This window comes from Electrophorus electricus, chromosome 2 (genome assembly GCF_041902795.1).
Source record: "Electrophorus electricus isolate QZ-2024a chromosome 2, ASM4190279v1, whole genome shotgun sequence".
Classification (NCBI taxonomy): Eukaryota; Metazoa; Chordata; class Actinopteri; order Gymnotiformes; family Gymnotidae; genus Electrophorus; species Electrophorus electricus.
The window spans coordinates 31,940,896-31,961,041 of record NC_137498.1 but is presented as its reverse complement, the minus strand read 5'-3'; the positions used below and the strand labels follow the sequence as shown (position 1 = coordinate 31,961,041).

The window sequence follows — 20,146 nt, the reverse complement described above, 5'->3', positions numbered from 1 at the left end:
TTTTCTCCAATAAAAGAAAGTGTAGATGCTAGATAATTAAGGTATGTTTTTTCCCCCCAATTTAGAATTTATTCAATTAATAACTTTGATGGTAGCAATTAATATTAACACTAGACCCCTTATACTCTGGTAATAGATTCACACCTCGATAAATGAGGAAGCTTTATTTAAAAGTACAAAATAGACACTGCATACTATGTACAGGAATAATTTACCTCCTTATATTCAGCCAGAGTGGAAAAAGAATTATTTCATTTGTACATGAGAGTAGTTCTTTGAAAAACAAAAGTAAATACAAGAATGTAAATTAAATAATTTAGAGGTTGGGGAAAAAAAATCAAAATAAATATCAAAAGTAATGCATATAAACAGATTAATGATGCAAATCATGACGTGATTAATCTAAGCCTAGGTTTGCTGCCTAGCTTGTCTGTTTTACAATCACTATTGGATATAAAGCAGTCTAGATTTATGTCTCTTGGACTTACCAGAACTAATCTCTGTTGTCTGCAGTTGCCTATTAAAATACTCTGCTGACACAGCCATTCCTACAGTACATAAATGATGCTAAACTCAAACTCCTGACAGGTTCTATTTTAAACACAATTAACATGACATCCCCCCCACTACCTGTTCATCCATGCTTAATAGTGACAATGGCATAATAATTTGGAGCAGCATACATTACATCATGGAGTTCTGCTCTATGTTTATAGGCAAATGTGTTCAAGAGTATTGCTTAAAAGTCCTGTGTGCGTTCGTGGGAAATAGCTTTAAGGACTGACTGCACGCCTATATAATATATACTTTCAAAAACATAGTCATATATAAAATATAGAATAATTTAACCTGTTTCGCCATAGAGGCAACATACATCATACACAGAATATTACACCAAAAGGTACCCACTTAGTCAAGATGTTATCCTCACCATGAATTATGCTAGGAGAGAAATGGAAAGGGACTTGTAGGTGGAATCTGGTAGCAATGAGTGCATCTTTGTCCAGCAGACTATGAGACTGCCTTTTTTTGTGCAGACACAAGAATTCAAGGAATTTACAGGAGGTTAATGTCCTTTCTCCAGCAATTAAATTACTCTCTCAGAGATTGGACCATGTGCAGCAACCATGAGCATTTATCCAAACTGGCCAACAGAATTCTAAAACCATTACACAGCTGCACACATCCTTGTCTGGATGATCTAGCCCAATTAGAGTGAACTGGGGTTTTATGGTCTTCTTTCTAATAATTGAAGATTTATTTAATCTATTTAACATGATGAAAGAAAGAACACAGTTATTACTCTGGTGGTCCATAACAGAAACAATGCCTTATTTGTCCAAGAAAAGATATGCAGTGTCTTGGATTCACCAGTACTTGTCACAGCATTTCAAAACATCACCACCATGATGTCAGTATAAAGCACAGAAACAGCTGTTTTGTCAGTTTTCTTTAAAATTGGTAAATAAATTGGGAAAGATAAAATTAAACAGCAATCCATAAAGAGGACGTAATAATAAGAGCTCATGGGGAAATGAATCACTTCAATAGAATAGGAACTGAAAAAAAACGGACATGGGACTGGGGAATTCTCTGGGGGGTTTCACAGCGCCGTTGTGGTCAAAGCCTCAAATAAAAAAAGTGAAAAATACATCTATGGTTATGACAAATGTAAAACAGAGCAGTTGTGACATTTATATAGTATTCTGTGTTGTTAACCATTGTTAACATCCTTTGAAATGCTGTCTGTCAGTTTAGAACCAACCACAAGTGTCTTACCACCTGTGAATACTGAAGTTATGCATTTTTTTTACAATATGTATATGGTGACAAAATCTACAAAAGCATCTTTGTGAACTTCCAGCACTGGATCACCATAAAACACTGATGAGTGGATGAGTTAGGTATGCGCTCACTGCAGGCAGGATTTTAAAGCAGGATTGCTATTGTGTCAGAATTTAGAGAATTCAGTTTGCAGCTGGAAGAAATGAAAGCAGTAAATCAGTGAGCTGAACCATCACAAAGTCACACTAATCCCAAGGTACATACTCCGTGCCCTAAACCATATAAAATACAAAGATAAAATCACACAGAAACAATATAAAACAAACAAACTATCAAAGAGCATTTGGACATAAAGAGGTGTTTAAAAAACAACAACAACAACAACAACAAGAAGAGGGGGATATTCAGAACCATACATATGCTAAAAGCACAGGAGCAACATCTGAGCCTGGTCTAGCAGCAGACTACACAGCAGCATTGTCCTCCCCTGGGGCTTGCCACCACAGGGATCCAACTCACTGGGGGAGAAGGAACAGTCATAGCCACTTGGGTACGAGACTATTCAGACTGTATAACTTAAAACCAGTCTGCTGGAACAAGCGCTTTTGAATATGTTAGCTTTCTGAAAGGGATATAGCCTGTTGTGCTTAAAAGGAAATCAGGCAGGGGCAAGCCCAAACACCCAGGAGTCTCTTTACCCAAGAGTCTGTCGAAATTTCAAATTATTTGCAATTCATAAACAGGATTTGCAGCACCGGCAGTGGGGCCTCGTGGGACTGGCAGTAGGAATGCTTTCTAAATGGACAGAATTCTCCTTGTAAAACTGAATGAGAGAGATTCAGCTTGACAATGTTTCTTTCATTAGGCTGTATCTTCTGTAATATACAGGTAGTAATTGACTTGCTTTACTTTCTCAAGACAGCTCCCGTTATCTCAATATCCAATATGGATTACCTAACATTTATTATGGTGCTGACAAGAAACAAATCTGGTAGCGCAAGTGTATCTTCTTTTAAGATCAACAAAAAAGGTTCCCCTTCACAAATGTTATCAGTGGATATAATGCAAGGGCTCTTATAAGTTAATAAAAAGGTAACCTAGTCAGTGTAAGTGTATGTGCCCTGTTTGAGATAATCCTATGATTTCTTCGTCCAGAATAGTCACGTGTGACTACTTTATAAGCGCTTTTGTAATGTTAAACTGTGTTTAACACTAAAATAAGTGCTATTCAAGCAACCTCCTCTACTAAAGAGGCTGAGTATAAGCTAGTAGGCATTTTTCCTATAGTTCATTCCATTCCATTGTCCCAGTTTAAACTGCACAAAGGGTTTGTCCTTGATGAAGAAAACATTATTCGAGAAATAATCACATTGCTTTCAATTGCTAAAACTTCCTCTCTGGTTTCTTTTCTTCAGTGGTTTTTCACCAGTGCTAAAAACCTTTTTATCTCCATATACAAAATAGGAAGCATTATAAAGTCCAAATAAAAAGCTAATAAAACATCTTTTTAACAGTTGTAGACAGAGATGTCAAAAGATTTCTTTTGTCAATATTTTGCCTATTTTAGTAATGATACACTATGGTGGTCTCCAATGATTCATTAATCTCTGATGTGCAGGATACCACAGGCATCAGCTATCATGGACTGTTGTGGCATGTTACATCAAGGACTTAGTCTCACTTCAGCAAGTCTCAGTGTGGGTGGAGAGAGGGGAAGAGGGCAGTACGTCCTGCCGGTGCTGGAGGGTTAGAGCACAGTGCACAGACAAGGTTTGTAGGTTTGTGTGTGTGTGTGTGTGTGTGTGTGTGTGTATGTGTGTGTGTGTGCGCGCGTGTGTGTGTGTGTGTGTGTGCGTTGAAAACAGAGAAATTACGAGAGAAAGAAAGGTAAATGCAGCCTACGGTAATCGCACAGAGTCAGCCTTGCTTCCCCATCCCAACCCCCTTCAATCCAGACAATGAGCTTCTTCTCAGTGGTGGGTCGGGTGGACGCAGGCCAGGACAGGGGGTTTGGAACCAGGTCGGCCCAGGCAGGCCGCCCCCCTGAACCCGCCCCCACCTCCTATGATGGTGTGGAGAACGGTGGTGAGCTGGCAGTGTGGTTCGTCGATTTGACAATGGTGATGACGCTGGCAGTGGCTGCCTTGCCGGGCGAGAGTGGGCCACGGGCCACAGTCCGTGCAAAGCACTGCAGCGCCTCATATTTGGCACGCAGGGCATCCAGCTCCAGTCGCATGCTGGCATTCTCCCGCGCCAGTTTGTCCACCTCTTGCTGGAGCTCTGCCTTCTGCCGCTCCAGCTCCTCCTTCTGTGTGACGCGCTTGATGCGACAGCTGGCAGCGTAGCCACGGTTCTTCAGTGTACGTCGCCGCTGCTTCAGTCGCACCACGTCCTCTTTGGTGAGGCCGCGCAGGTGCTGGTTCAGCTCGCGCACAGACATGGCCACCAGCTCGTCGTCGCTGAGTGCTGGTGCATTCTCACCTGCTTCTTTCTTTACCTGTCAACAAAGCAGCAGAGGCCATCAAGCCCGGTGCCGCTGGGTCCCAGCCACACACCACATGAGGGTTTTCCGTCTAGCAATGCATGCAAAATTTATATTTATATTTATATTTATATATACATATATACATATACTACATTACACAAGCTCAAGTTAGAATATCGTTTAAGATTAAATGTAAAAAAGGGTAAGGGAACAGAGTTTTTCAAATAAATGACGTCAACAGTAGTCACAATTTTCCGTTCCACTCTATCAGACCAATGTTGCTTTTGACATTCTGAAATACTTAATCAAAAGATTTGAAAATGGCCCTGCACAATGTTCACTTTGCATTCCTATATGAAAGGTTGACATCTTCAGGGTAGCACAGAGATTTCAGCCCTCATTAGGTGGGCCATTGCTCATCCTGCCCAGTGCATCTAAGATGCAAGAAACAAAGCCATAAAAGGATGATAAATTGTTGTAAAGATAAATTACTCGAAGCCAAAAACGAGCTTAAGCGCTCTATATATTCTTGCTGATTTCAATGAATACAGTGGTAAACAGCAGCTATACATCATATTTTCCCCAATCATGGGGTGGCCACTATAATAACGCCTCACCAAACTTGGCACCTACTTGCAGTAGGTTTAAAGGAACAATACGTAATATATTTACTCTACTTGTCATCAGGGATTAAGGAACCATGCTAAGATTAAATACAGCCTTCTCCGACAATAGTGAAAAAGCCAGTTCGTGTTCCTTGGTAATTTCAGTTCCGGAGCGGAAAGTCTGCTTTGGCCTGTGATCCCACCCACTGCCAAAATGCAGAAATATTTCGACACACCGGGTTACCATATAACAAATTTGCTGGAAACAACAGTGTGATGCAATCTTGGCAACACACAAAAGAACTGGATCGACAGAGTTAATGTTATTCCAAACCTAAAAGGCTCGGTATCCTAAAAAGCTCTACGACCAGAGACAGTAAAATACCAGTAAATATTACCAATGCATTTGAAAGTTGGACAGTTTAGTGCCCAGAAGGACGGATGCCGAGTTGGCTACTAGATAGATCGATAGATCGATCGATAGATCGATAGATCGATAGATCGATAGATAGATAGATAGATAGATAGATAGATAGATAGATAGATAGATAGATAGATAGATAGATAGATAGATAGATAGATAGATAACCTAGCTATCCTATCACCGAGGTTGCTAGCTACCTTACTCGGTTTAGGCAAGTTTATTAAATTTGTGATTGATTCAAAGGAAGTGGTCACATTTCTGTAGTGTTAGCATTAGATTGCTAGTTATATATTTTAGTGAAACCATGTGAAAATAAATGGAAAAGTGGTGATTCCAGCTCCAAAGTGTTTTTCCCGACTGAGCTGTAGGCTTTTGTTTACGGGATAACGGATTTAGTTTTGCAATCGTAGGTTATCTTAGATAACTAACGCTATAACCTACAACCCGCCATGCATCATCTAGATTGCTAACAGTAACAAAAAGGAAATATGAATTGGTATATAACAATAAAACAATGAAAACATTAAAAATGTATAGCTACATTAGCTGATCCATTTATTGTGTAAGACTGGTCTTGTATGCGCGTTCGTGTAGGTTCAACGTTTACAACTTGGCAACCCGCATGAGAACGAGAATAGAGCGGAGGGCAGTGGGACAGACAACGGTCTCCGAGATTTTGAATTTGCACTTCAGTGCCCATTTTAAACTTGATACTAATATTACATATTGGCCCTCTACGTCTGTCATAGTGTACACAAGGCTTGAAGTTCGTGTTTCTTATACTTTGAAAGGAAATATTATGAAGTTTCTTTTTCGTGTTTTCACACATTTTTCGTATGTGCAAACATCCTAACTTTGAGAGCTGACTTTATGCGCTTAGCCAATAGGCGATCTGTTCAGTTAGGATAACCATACCTCCTTTTCTCCAGGACGTGTCCCTTTTTGGAACCCTAAGAAATATGCACAGCCAGGATTGCTAAAATGCCCGGGACTTGTCGTTCCTTGTTATGTTCCACCTTCTTGCACGCCACAACTAGTCGATCATATACACGCCCTACACGCAACCATTGATCAGACTGCTTGTCAGCTTGTGTATAGCTGCTGCACAGAAGTGTATGATGATCTTTGTATGGTGCTTTAACAAGGCCTAAAATGCTGATACAGAGCTGATGGTGATGCTGTGATCATTGGGCTTTTTTTTGTAATGTTTTACACGCATATAGCATGCATGTGACAAAACAATTTGACATCAGTCAAGTGTAGACTCCGATTAAATTACTTTCTAGGCTTGTAAATCTAATAAGTAGAAATTAAAAGCAAATCTGACATAATTATAGATGTGAAATGGCCAGTGTAATTCTATTTTAGAATGGGTTCCCATATAGGGATTGCACATCTGCCGTGTTAAAACGGCATTTTCACCTCTAAAACATACTGATCTGCAGAAAAGTATACGTGTACATCAGAAATACTGCAAAATGACTAGTGAATAGATCTTTATGGCAAAGGATTTTCATTTATTCTGAGACCATGAACATTTTCTTTTTATTTTATATGTTTTTAAATTTATTTTATTTCTAAGGACCAGCTGAATGCAAGTATAACAAATGAATTTGTTAAAAGTGCTTACATATACTTGCCCAGACCCTCCTCTGCCAGTCTTCTTTTTTGAAAACCAAAATATAAACACCCTGGTTAAATTAATTAAATTAAATTCAAGTTATTGCTTTGACATGTATGTGACACAATGACATGCTAAATGATATAGATTCATGAACAACTATTTCGCTCCAGAAGGAAGACAAATAGGTGTCCGTCCAGGTGTTCTGCAAAACAGGACAGGGAGCTGGAAAATTGGACTGTCTAGCCTAAAATCAGACATATGGCCACTCTACCTAATGGTATGTCAAAGTTTCCTCACATAATTGTAGTGGATAGAAATACTTATTTTCTGCCAAAGTGCACAAAATTAGCTAAATACTTGAATGTAACGGTTTGGCAAAAGATCTCATTCTCACAGTGTTCCCCTTACTGCAAATGTAGTACATTTGCACATTTGGCATCTGACAATTGTTTCTGTAATTTGGCCTTTACTTTTGTACCAGAGCCACAAGGCTAACATAACCAAACAAGTAATGGAAGTCACCAGGCATCTTTTCTATAAATACCTGCACAAATATTTCCATTCTTGCCTTATTCTGCATGTTTACAAGGTCTAGACTGCAGTATAACTTACTGTTATCTATAAAACAAAATTTTTCTGCATAGCCACAAGCTGTTAGAGCTGCTATATCAACAGTCCTCTAGAACAACTAGAATCTCTCATTCTTTAGCATGTAATGTCAACTGAAGATATTTGCTTTCTTGAAATCACTTCATAGTATCCATAAAAAAGTCATTGGCACAGCGGTAGGAGACCGTTACACTGGAGATCTTTGGAATCAGCTGGTGAACAATGATCAGTACACACCTGGAGATTCTGGATGAATTTTCTCTTCGGGGGCTCAGGAACAGGTCTCATCAGGGAGCAGAAGCGGTCAGGGAAACGCTTCTGCTCCCTGGAGGCCAACACAGAGAGAATGAGGAGGAGCTTCTTCCCCCGGGGCATTTGGGTCCTCAACCAGGACCACAAACAGGACTATTATACATACACACATACACAGAGGACTAGTGCACAACACCCATATACCTCAAACACAATATACGCCACAGTATTTATCAGTATTGAATTATTTACTAACCCCCTTCCATCCAACTACATCCTACTCATTTTCATAATATGCACACATCTGCCCTTTACACATCACGCAAGCTTTATATTTTTAAAAAAATATTATTTTATATATCTATATATATTTTCATATACCCCCCCTTTTTATATTGTATTCTTTCTATTGTATATTTTGTATATTCTGTTATTAATTGGTAATGAACAGTCATATAAGTATTGCACCACACATGTGGTGTGTGACTGTGTGACAAATAAAACTTGATTTTACAAGTCGATAGTTCATGGCCAAAAGCCATGCACATTTTGCATAGTTCACAAGATTTGGCATCACTATGAAATTTCTGGTAATGTGTAAGACTACCCATGAATTTCATTGTAGGATGTCTAGCAATTCACTATGCAACATCAAAAATAATTACAAACTTGCAGACATCAAGCTTGACTTGCACTATACTAAAATAAATAGCTATGCCATTTTATTATTTGAGTATGATTTATATTTACTTAAGATATTCCTGGTGAAATAGACTTCCAAACATGATAAACTGATATACTGACATGGCTAATCAACTACATTTGGAGTAAGACAACTTTGAATTTGTACAACCCCAAGTAAGAAGAATAGACTCATCCCGTAGTATAAAATGTAATGCAATTATTGTAGTATGCAAAGTGTAATGTATGTTTTGGATCATTTGTGGAATGCCACAGTAGCTCAAAGTGTAATAAATCTTGCTGCATTTTCACTATATACCATAGAGTGAACAGAGACAATTATTCTGGAGTTTTTATTACAGTTTACACATTTGGCAGACAATTAACATACAATTTTCAACTGTGACAGAAGTAGATGAGTGTAGTGTGTCCAAAAACTCTGATTGGCATAGTTTTGTTTGAAATAAAAATGGCTTAGTCTATGTCTGGCGTAGTGGCCCACAGGGGGGAGTGGTCACAGAAAACCAAGCTTACCTTTAAAGCTTTGCTCGCTTTAAAGTGAGTCGTCATACCCTGCATGTGCACCACTGGTCAGATGCTTGTAGAAATGTCTGCAGAGACAACAGAGGAGAATCATTTATACACAAAGGAAAAAACAGAAGTGCATGTCTGAATGGGTGTGAACACTGCAAATTATAAGATGTAGTGAGATGAGTGAAGTGTTGGTTCTCATGTCCAGGAATAATAATAATAATAATAATAATAATAATAATAATAATAATAAACATTTTCATGTGCCTGTGAGGTATCATACAGTATGAGGTATCATAGAGCAGACTAGACAGCACATTACATAAAAAGGGCAAAGTGAACAGGTGAGATTCGAGGTGGAGTTTAAACTGTTGTAGTGAGTTCAGAGTTCTTAAGTGTAGGGGGACACTTCCACAAGCAGGGTGTCTGGAATGGCTGGAGATCTGAAATCCACCAGTGGATAGATGATAATAAGCTTGGTAAATAAGTAGTTGCGTCTTTGATGGTTTTCCTATTTCTAAAAACTGTTCTGAAACTTGGCCACCAGAGGTCAGACGTGTCCTACACACTGAGCAGCAGACAAGGACAACCCTGTTTACTTGCTGAGGGAGCTTTCTCACAATGTGGCTCACTAGACCATTGCGAGCGCTATAATGGAAGCAGGTCAAGCCCCAACATGGGGCTTTGTGTGATCTCTCAGCTATCCACGCTAGGATATTTTTTGCCAAAGCGCGTTCTAAAAAGGCTTATAGGCATTTCTGTACAGTGGAGCTCATAATCTCAAGATGGTCGTCAAAGCCAAAAAAGAGAAAATGTAATGAGTGTGGGAGAAAAAAAAAAGACATTCTAAACACTCTCCATTTTAGGAGTGTCCTAGCCAGCGTCAGAATGCGCTGTAAACTCTGTGCATGACTGCTGCCATGGAGATGTCCAGCTAATGGGTGTGGGAGAGCTCACATGACCAACCCAATGGTAAACAAGCTTCATTCATAACCTTAACACACACTGCAATAAGCTCAGTATAGAACTCTCAAATACTGCTGATCAGGGCACTTAGGAAACTAATGCTCAGTTCAGCAGAATTATCAGTTAACATACCAAGAATACTAGCTTCAATTCACTTTTACTTTTGGTTTTGTGTGTGCTTACACCTACACTATATGCCATATGTCAGTGAACTGACTTCCATCTCTTTAACTTAGCTTTTTCTGTGTACTTGAAAGTCAGTGCAACTGTAAGCTACTGAAACCTTTTTTGCGCACAAACATCACATCGCCCTAAAAAGGGAACTAAGTCTGGCATAAGACTACATTCGTGCAGCCTTTTATTTGGAATGTGCTGGAATACATTTTTGCTTGTTCCAAGACCATACTGTACTTTTCTGTTCAGGAGATATGCAGAACATTCCAGAAGGCATTGTGTCACCCACAAATAGTTTCCCTCACAGTCATGGTTATATTTGTGTTTTCAGACAATGTACTTTATCAGGTTTAGGACCCTGGCTGGCAGACTGGATTCTGTTACACAGGGTTTTCCTGGCTTGCTTCATGCCCCTTTTTTTAACTCTCCCACTTATATTAAGCTCAGTAAGCACACCAGTCAATTCTGCCAGCAATGCAATTTGGGTGCATATGCAATAAGTAAGAAGGCACAGACAGTGATAAGACCATACATTTTGCCTACAAAGTAATTATTGCTGTGAGGGAACCAGAAACAGTAACTTCACTAGAAAGAATATGGTGGAGATTGCTTCAGTCTAATTTTAACCAAACACTTTTATACAGCCTATCAACAGAATGGTGCACACTATATGCAGATAAATCAATAAAAACCACAATGGGAGATTGAAGAGGTTTTTTTTTGTAACACCACTGATATGCAGTGTGGACCCACAGGCCCGAAAGCAGGCTGTGCCCCACTTTGGCCTTTGTGGGTAAGATCATAGTCTCTCTTTTGGTTGGCTTTCAGTTCAGCACACCTGCCACACATTAACCAGCAGCCTCAATGCTTTGGCCATGACGGGATCAAAGACTGTAGATGGAGAATCCTCAGTCAGCTTCAGTACTGATAATGAACCACACAGCTGAAACTAAACACCACATGAGAAATACACTCAAGTCCTGATTCATACCATCTGGCCCTTGGCATAGGGCCCCATATGGGCCCCGCCACACATTTTACATATTTCATTCAGAGCAACATAGTGACGCACAAAGCCAGCAATGCCACCTACAATGCACCGAAAATGGCACTAAAAAGACAGCCGCCAACACAGTAAACGGCAAGATTTTTGTGAGCATGTCTGAATATGTCCAGAAGTACGCATGCAGGACATGACAGTGTCCTTCCCGTTTTTCCCCACCTGTGTACCAGAAATGATCCAGCTCACTTTCTCTCAGGGAACATGACAAAACTGCACACAGTCCCGAAGGGTTAGGAATGATGAAAAATGCCACATGACAAAGGACGGCAAGCCTGCAACTCGGAGAAGAGCATTCCTAGACAGCAAGCTGTCTCACAGTGGCTGTGTTTAAAAAGGCTGCGTCAGGGGGAGCCTCTGCTTTTCTTTCCAGGGAAAACTGTGAAGCAGGGTGGAACCCCCTCGCATATACACCCCCACCTCCACCCTTGCACACACACATCTCCACCCTGTGTATGTGGGGCCTCCAGCTCTTTCAGTTCTCTATCTCCTGCGCACGCACGCACGCACACACACACACACACACACACACACACACACACACACACAGCAAATTTCCTTCAGATTGCTACATGTGGTTGCCACGTTTAGTCGTGCAGGCAATGGAGCTGATTGGGGAGGTGGGGGGGGGGGCTTTTTCCTGCTCCATCCTGGTACAGAGGAAAGGCTATGGCATCCCAAGGCCGTGTTTTCATCATCTCTCCCACAAAACAACGGACACCTTTTTTCTGCCCCTCCCATCCCCCCACCCCCACTCCCCGATTCAGTGCTGCCGTTGGCGACGCACATTCGATGGGCTGCAGGAACACAGGCGCTCTTATTCTGGCTATCAAGAGCCAGGGCAGAAAAACATGTCACAGGGAGAGGGCCCTGGGAGAGAAGCCATGGAGAGAGCACAAACTGGGGATAACAGAGCCACATTCCTCACTATACACACACATACTGGGCAAGGAGAAGGGGCCCCACTTTCCATTTGCAAAGCTGCATACTTAATGTCTTCCTCACATAGCTCTCTTCCTTCCAGAGCCTGGAGAACTAGTCAAATCAATTCAATCATGCACGAATAAACTGCTCTTACTCTTACTGAAGTATGATAGCCATATGTATACAATGTAACAGCTGTTCTTGGTTATGACAACATAAAATGCCCATTTGGACTTCTATTTTAAGGGAGACCTAAGACAAAATGAAAATATACTGAAAGGGTATGGAGGAGTTAATTGGAAAGTGAAAATGTGAAACATTTCAGAAAGACAACACTAGATTCTAGTTTTAAGATTAAGGAACAGGATAAAAGCATAGAAGCTGCAACAAGAGTCTTTGTGAAGCAGATTCCACACAGGCACATAACTTCAAAAACCTTTAGACCAGAGGTTTTTCTCCACTTTCAGCTGACCAACATACTATTATTAATGAGATCAGATTTTGCCATCAAGGCACAGGTGTGTGACAACCAATTCAAATGTGAGCAGGGCCCTAAGGGACATGGCTACAAATCTAAGTAAAGCATGAGAAAGAGAATGACTGGACACAGGTTCTCTTCTAGTTAACAGATATGCAGACAAAATCATGTTTGCAAACTTGAGAATCCTGCGGCCTACTTGGATTTGTACCAAGGTTCAAAGCTCCAAAATGTAGTGATTCCAGTTTTATGAAAGCAAAAGTGAAGCTGGTGAAGTTTCTTTTTTAAATTGGAATTACTACAGATAACAGCTTTGTGTATGCTGTCTGCATGTGTATGTGTATGTACACATGGCCAAGGAGAGTGCTCAAAGAATCAGAGCATAGTCTGGCTAAAATTGCACTCTCTAAAACTGTACTCTATCTCTAGTGTTCCAAAGCAGACATCATTTAAAATATGATTTAAAATATATGCAATTTATGAAATGTACAATGTTAATCCTTGCTTTCTTTTGTAAATTTAGACTATCAATATATTTTTACTTTGTAAAGTTTCAGTTCTTCAAACTGACAAAATTAAACAATCTAAAAATTTTAATTTCATCTTTTTAATCCTTCATGCTGAAATGAGTCTACATATATTCTTCAACATTCAGCATTCATACTGAAGTCATTAACTGAGCACTGTGCTTATACTATAAGTTGTTATTCTATATTTTCAATAGGATATGTGAGCTCAGCTTTATATTTTATATCATATATACCTAAATTGAGGATAGCATTGCCTTTACAGGCATTTATGACATGTCTCATCTCCCCCTCTCTTTCTCTCATTACATCCAGTCACACTTCATGGCTAAAATGTAAATGTATGAGAACATATTTACAGGCCTACCACATGCCACATCCTATGTTACTCTGTAGCCCTTAAGGCAGGAATCCTTGTCACCAGCTAGACCTGTCAGGATAATGGCTAAACATGACATCTATCAAACACAGCATGCAAAAACACTCATACTGGACAAAGCCTGCACAACAAGGGCTTCTGATTGGCAGAAGTCTAACCTAACTGGGAACAGAATCCATCATTAGTGCTGTATCAGTGAAGGGACTATGCTCAGACACGGAATGCAAAACACTGTGGGCAAAAGTGAACATTGTACCAGGAGGGAAGCTTTGAAAAACCAAGTGCGATCACTACTGTGCTCTTCCTAGCCTGGCAGGGAGCACCAAAAGTGGGCTGGAAATCACTGCCCAGCACAGTGCTTGCATTCAGTTACACATGCTCAGGCATTATCCACAGCAAATGGATAAAAAGGAACAGAAACCTTTGGGCCATCACAAGGGAAAGATCATCATATCCCTCATCAAACGTAGGTTGTATCATGAGATTTTTGCTCATCACTGTACCTAAGCTTGTGAAGTGGATATCGACAATGTGATCATTGAGGAAATGCATGGAAATATAACTTTTGCACACAGTGCTGGAGTTTACAAAATGGAAAAGGCTTGTGTCAGAAAAGTATATTGCCAACTTCCGAAAACATTATATTAACTACAAATGATGATGTAAAACAGTGCAAATCTCAGCATCACATGCACTGCTTAGTCTGATCACAATAAAACCAAACGGCAGAATTATTTACGTCTAGACCTTGACCAACAGTAACACATTTACCAAGCAACAGATCATTCCAGTTGAGCATGTTTGTTTGAGTGGCTGCTGTACTTGGTATGTGAGATTTTTCAAAGTTTTCTCAGAAACAACTAGCAGAAGCCTGAGCCCTGCTGTGGAATCTGAAGCCTCGGCTGTCATCTGAAACAAGGCGTCAGCTCAAATTCGAAGCCTGGTCTTCAATTACAACTGACACTTTAGGTAAAGTCATGGGCCACTCCGAAGGCACCTGTGTTCACATTCCCATAACGCTGCCCGTTTCTCTCTCCCCTCTCTCTACCTTCTTGTCAGCCGTGTGCACTAGAACCTCAGCAAACCCGCCTCTCTGTTCCGTAGCCTGCCACCAAGAGGCTGAAACAGAGGTGACCTGATCTGTACCTGCTATGGAGCCCCGCCCCCATTTAACAGATGGAGGTGGAGAAGCCTGTCTCCTCTGCTCCTGGTCCACCACATTCCACGGTCAGCGGGACATTATGTAAAGGAAATGGAGAGCATAGCTGAGTGGTGAGTCACGCTGTTTACTGGTAAGAGCAAGAGGATGAGCGGCAGGGATCACACCCTCCCAAAATGACGTTTCCAGGAAAAACCAGTTGTTTCGCAGGGCGGAAGGAAAAGTACAGGGGGAACAGGCAGGCGTTACTGCCGGAACTTTCTGTGGTTGGGAAGGACAGGGTGATATCTGTGCAAAGCTAGTTTTTCCAACTTGGGATGCAGGGATTCAAAGGAATGTGAAGCATGCACCAAACAAAGAGCAGCCCATCCACTTTGTATGAAGGGAAGAGATTATGCCGTGGGTAACAAGTAGAAAGCTGTAAACACCTTCCTTGGGAGAGCATGTGGTGTTCAACTACTTTCAGCCATCTTACAAAATCAACAATTAATGCAGGTGCTTGCAGAAGACCAGGTAAATAGCCCCAGCCCTTTAGGGAATATAAAACCCGCTATATGGATGCATGTGCATCGGTTAGAGCTGTTAAAGCAACACTTTTGTAGGATGAGACAGGGTGTCATCACTGTGACTTTCAAGCATAAACATCAAATCACACAGTCAGGTTCTCAGCTTTAGGCAGCTCATCCATAGCCCAAAACCACAGTGTGGTGCAATAGCTCATCTTCCATCTGGGAACTGGTGAGAGTAGCAGGAAAAGGGTGCAATCGGCAAATCGTGGTTCTGATGCCCCCACAGGGCCCCTGCCAACACATCCCCGTTCCACCCTAGCCTAGACTCGCTTGAACCCACTAACAACTCACACTTGCTGATCGACTGTGTAAGATCTTGGTTTTGATCCAATCAGATATTAGCAACCCTTCCACTCTTTTGCAAATTGCCAGCTGCTAGCATCCAGTAACAACAAACATGACCTTTGAGGTGAACCTTCAGAGGTGAAATGACTCAGAATAACTAAATATTGAGTGGAGATGACTAAGACAAATACTGCTGCCTTGTTCAAAGCTCATGGCTCATATAGAAAGCTGCAGGCTCTGGAGTTCCCCATGTGTCAGTCTGAGTCATCAGTTCACAAACCACCACCATTTCATTCACTTTTCAAAGTCTGCCATGCAAAACCACAAGGAGTACAGTAAGCATCTGGTTCAATCTACTCTAATGAGTAGCTCTTACCACATCCACCATTCTGTGTCATATTCAGACACTTAATATCACCACTGCAATTTACTCTAACCCTGGAGCTGTGTGCTCACAGGTCACAGCTTCCAGAGAGGGGAGGGCCATGGGGCTGCCGGCCCACGTGTGGGTCTCATGATGGAGCAGAGCTCACACTTCCTCTTGGCTTCTAAAACTGGCAAGCAGAAGACATGATAGGTGTGGGAGGTCAGTACCACAGACACCTCAGTCTCAGTGAGTCAGACTAACCCTTGGACGAGGTCACGCTGCCTGCATACAGTATGACATAAAGAACAGTGACAGGGAGGACCGCCTCCAAGATTTTCCTTATAAATCACAGGAAATCACCCAACAAATATGCTTCCCACCCAGGGCTATATGCTCAGCTGTGAAAGAGGAAGTAACTTTTTCAAGACACATATTAAATTTATACTGCTTTTGCCTACATTTGTGTGTTTCTGTTTAAAAATCACTAATATCACAGCAAGGTCGCAAATACAATGCCAAGGCTGCACAAGAGCCACATGGCCTAATTCTGCAGCAGGTGCTTATGTTGAGGGCTTCACTGAACTGTTCATCTACCTCTAACTCACAAACTAATGTCATCACTAAGCAAGTTGGAGACATAACTCTTTCACAAGTATCTAGATGGTGCTCCTTTTAAGTTTGCCATAAATGGTCATGTTTCAAATGTAACATATACAGTGTCCATTTCTGATAGAAAGTATTAGAAATACTGCACTACTTGCACTGAGGGGGACTTGCTTTGCTTACTTTGAAGGGGCTCATGCCAACTCTTTTATCACCCATTGTGGAAATGATTCACATTACCCAGTTATGACTCACTTTTCCTATGAGGGTGTAACTCCAGTGCTAGCCATTTCATACAGAATGGACTATTATCAGATGTTCTTCAATATGAAGTTTGCAGTCACTGCACAGACATTTAAATATTCGATCACAAGTAATAAAAGCTCTGACCAGCCAGCAATATTAGACTATTAGTCTCAAATACTATAAAACCGATGTTTCTATATCTGCATATGGAAGTAGCCTTTTAATAGTTAACTAATATAAACTACAGGAGTGGTTGCATGAAGAACCTCACTATAAACGCGCGAGGGTGTGCACAGCCAGTTATCATTTAGAAATACTAAACAGGATAATGATTTGTTTTCCAAAGACTGAAAGCCAGTGAAACAAATTGTCATATCAACTCAAAAATAGCGCGCACTACGGTTGCGATAATTAAAATATCTGATATAATGTCACTCTACCCTTCAAATCGGATCGCTTGTTGATTGTCTGTAACACGTGTTAATTAAGCTTCTCGTTAAAAACAATCTAATAATCTCTGTCTATCGTAGATGTATGTAGCCCTACAGCTCAAAGAGTAGCCCAGGATATGTTAGACACTTCTCCTGCTACGTGTGTGCTATAGTGCCCTTTGTCCTAGAATCCTTAAATGCAGACCACGTGTTATTTTCTTACGTGGTAATATTAAAGATTGATTACTCACTGAAACATACTGAAAAGTTTGACAAACTCCATTTAAAAAATCGGAAAAGCGTGATTCCACGTACTGCACAATAACGATTAACACAGCTGTCCACTAAGTACTTAAAGTTCGCAAACAGTAATTTTATTTGTGGAGAAAATGTACTTTTCATTAACGGTCCATAGAATTTTGTCAAATCGTGGTCAAAGTTTATTCTCTGGTGTTAAATCGGAAAACACACCAAAAAAAAGAGAAAAAAAATCAGAAAGTGCTGTTGTCAGGACTACCGATTCTCTTACACGTGCCCCTACATGATGGGTTTTTGTTTTTACTATCAAATATTTTCTGCAAACTTGGTCAAACATTTTAAACCCTTAACTGTAGGAAAAATATCGTATGCTATAAGATATGGATTACAAAAACAGAATATTATGGCCGAATTATCACGAATATGTTGTCTTGATTATGCTTAATGCGTAGATCCGTCATCATGTGAACATCAGCAATTTCGATAGGAATTTCAAAACATCTCTGGAAAACTCGTACACCTTACCTTGTGAATGCGGAATTTCTCCGGGGAATGTGCGAATCTTGGGAAGTATCCTAAAGTAACAGGTCAGTATATGTTGTCGCAAATGAGATATGTGTCCTGCAATCAAACCGAAATGTAACGCTGAACTAAATTAACTACAAAACAACAACAATGTATCAACATTCCACTCTCTGCTTCCGCAAGCACTCACGTCACCAATTCCTCGTGACCGCCCCCTCCATTCATGAAAATAACTTTCTGCTGACGTCAGCCAGGCGGGAAACTAGGGGAGGCCAGAAATAGACGCAGCTGGTGAATTCTTTCAAAGCGTTGGCTAAATTAATCTTGCGAATTAAACATATCCATACGTAAAGCTTTCATAAAATATATGCGAAGAATTGGGATTTTGTCTTTAATATGTATAAAATTACTTCACCCAGTTATTAAATTGAAATGACTTGTTCTCCTTTACATTCCCGTGGGACGCGATTGTTGACAAATCTTAAGAACTAACAGAGGAAACTGGTATTTTCCATTCGTCTTATTCAGCTCAGCTAGCTATAACCTGTGTTGTCTACCTTAACATTGATGTGGCATAAAGCAGACATCAACAGCGCCCTCTGTCTGAAATTGCTGCCATGCGCAGTAACAAAGCTGTAATTACAACGGTACTAACCCTTAACCCTAGTTCTGTACCTGTCGTTGGAGGTTCTTACAATAAAGTTTGAGGTTACTGCCTTTCACATTTCCATCGATTTGCAGTGTGCCATTGTAAGGGCCCCAGTCATCAAAAGATATCACATTTACATTATTTAATTGACACTTTTATGACTGAGTACAACTGGAGCAATTGAGGGTTAAGGGTCTTGCTCAGGGGCCCAACGCTGGCAATTTGAACCAGCAACCTTCTGATTACAAAGTACCTTAACCACTGAGATACCACTGATCTATATGTTAATAAATGTCCTCTTATCACATGCCTGCAAAAAAATTAAAAACGATATAGCTACCATGTTACAGTTGGTCATCATGTGATTTAGCTTGGAACAAAATCATTTAGCCAAGCGCATAATATGCTAATTAAATAAATAGATTTCCTTAAGCAATGGATCTGAGCCACTTAACACATAGATACTAGACTGTCATATAATTTCCCTCCAAAGGAACTAAGAGAAGACTGGATTCACTAAGCCCGTAGGCACCATGCCAGGTTAGTTGGTTCATTCTTTTCCTCTGTTGAACAGCACTGCCACTGAGTGACTCAACACACGTGCATTTCCCTCTCATACGGATCTAATTGCATATCGGTGTGCTGGTTTCTTTCATGCACATTCAAAGTCGAGTGCGAGTTGGCTGCAGGAGTCGATGAGCAATCATGTTTGTATTCTGGGTGGCTTTTACTGCAGAGTGATCGGAAACCATTACCCATCACTAATCACTGCCTCACTGCTGAGACACAAGGGCGGAACCTTCTGAAATAAAGAGCTGTCATAGCCAGGAAGCTTTTTCAACATTTTTAAAATGTGCATCTTTGCTCTGCCAGCATAACCAAAAAGTGGATCAGTAATACTATTATTGAATCCCAATACTAAATGTAGAATAGTATTCCAAAAGCTGTAACATGAATCAGTAATACTATTGTTGAATCCCAGTACTAAATGTAGAACAATATTCAGAAAGCTGTAACATTTGTACATCAGATGGTATTCAGAATTACAACAAAACCACTGTACTCTTTCCACAGAGAAAACTCACTGAAAGAAAAATAAATAAATTGTTACTTGAAATAGAATAGATTCCAGTATTTTGGACATTTTTCCTGAAAAACATTGAGTCATAACCACATATGAGGAGAAAGAGCGTATTTGCTAACTACTTCTGCAGATCTGTGGACTTCCCTTGTTACACTGACTTTAAATTTGGAGTCTTTACTAAGCATTCCACTGACCTCATCAAAATATGCCTAACATGAAAAAACACCTTATGTAACAAGTTGGCATGGGACAGACAAATGGAGAAGCAGTCCTTCAATGCAGCCACATTTAGTGTCTCTCATTTATCAGCAGTGGGGGTTATGCTTACTATTTAAAAAGGTCATCACATTTGACCCATGTGTTGCATTTGCTTTTAATGAACTTCTCCTTGAATAGCTTGGATGGGAAAGGAATAACTGTGCCGCGCTCACAGCAATGTCTGAATGGCACAAACAATATGATGTCC

At 40.5% G+C, this 20,146-nt stretch overlaps 1 protein-coding gene across 2 annotated transcripts; it reads right to left on the bottom strand.

Moving 5' to 3' along the window:
* Window positions 1-149: 149 nt before the first annotated feature.
* Window positions 150-18,133, bottom strand: mafk (MAF bZIP transcription factor K). 2 transcript variants are annotated; one of them, XM_081699143.1, is made up of 3 exons: window positions 17,948-18,133; window positions 7,770-9,076; window positions 150-4,282 (listed from the first exon to the last, which is right to left on the bottom strand). In XM_081699143.1, the coding sequence occupies exons 2-3, from the start codon at window positions 7,905-7,907 to the stop codon at window positions 3,848-3,850; spliced, it is 573 nt and encodes a 190-aa protein (XP_081555269.1). In that variant the 5' UTR covers window positions 7,908-9,076; window positions 17,948-18,133; the 3' UTR covers window positions 150-3,847. The 2 variants fall into 2 exon arrangements, with proteins under 2 accessions (XP_081555269.1, XP_026855882.1); XM_027000081.3 differs by having other exon boundaries at window positions 9,000-9,076; window positions 17,948-18,129.
* Between the last annotated feature and the right edge of the window lie 2,013 nt (window positions 18,134-20,146).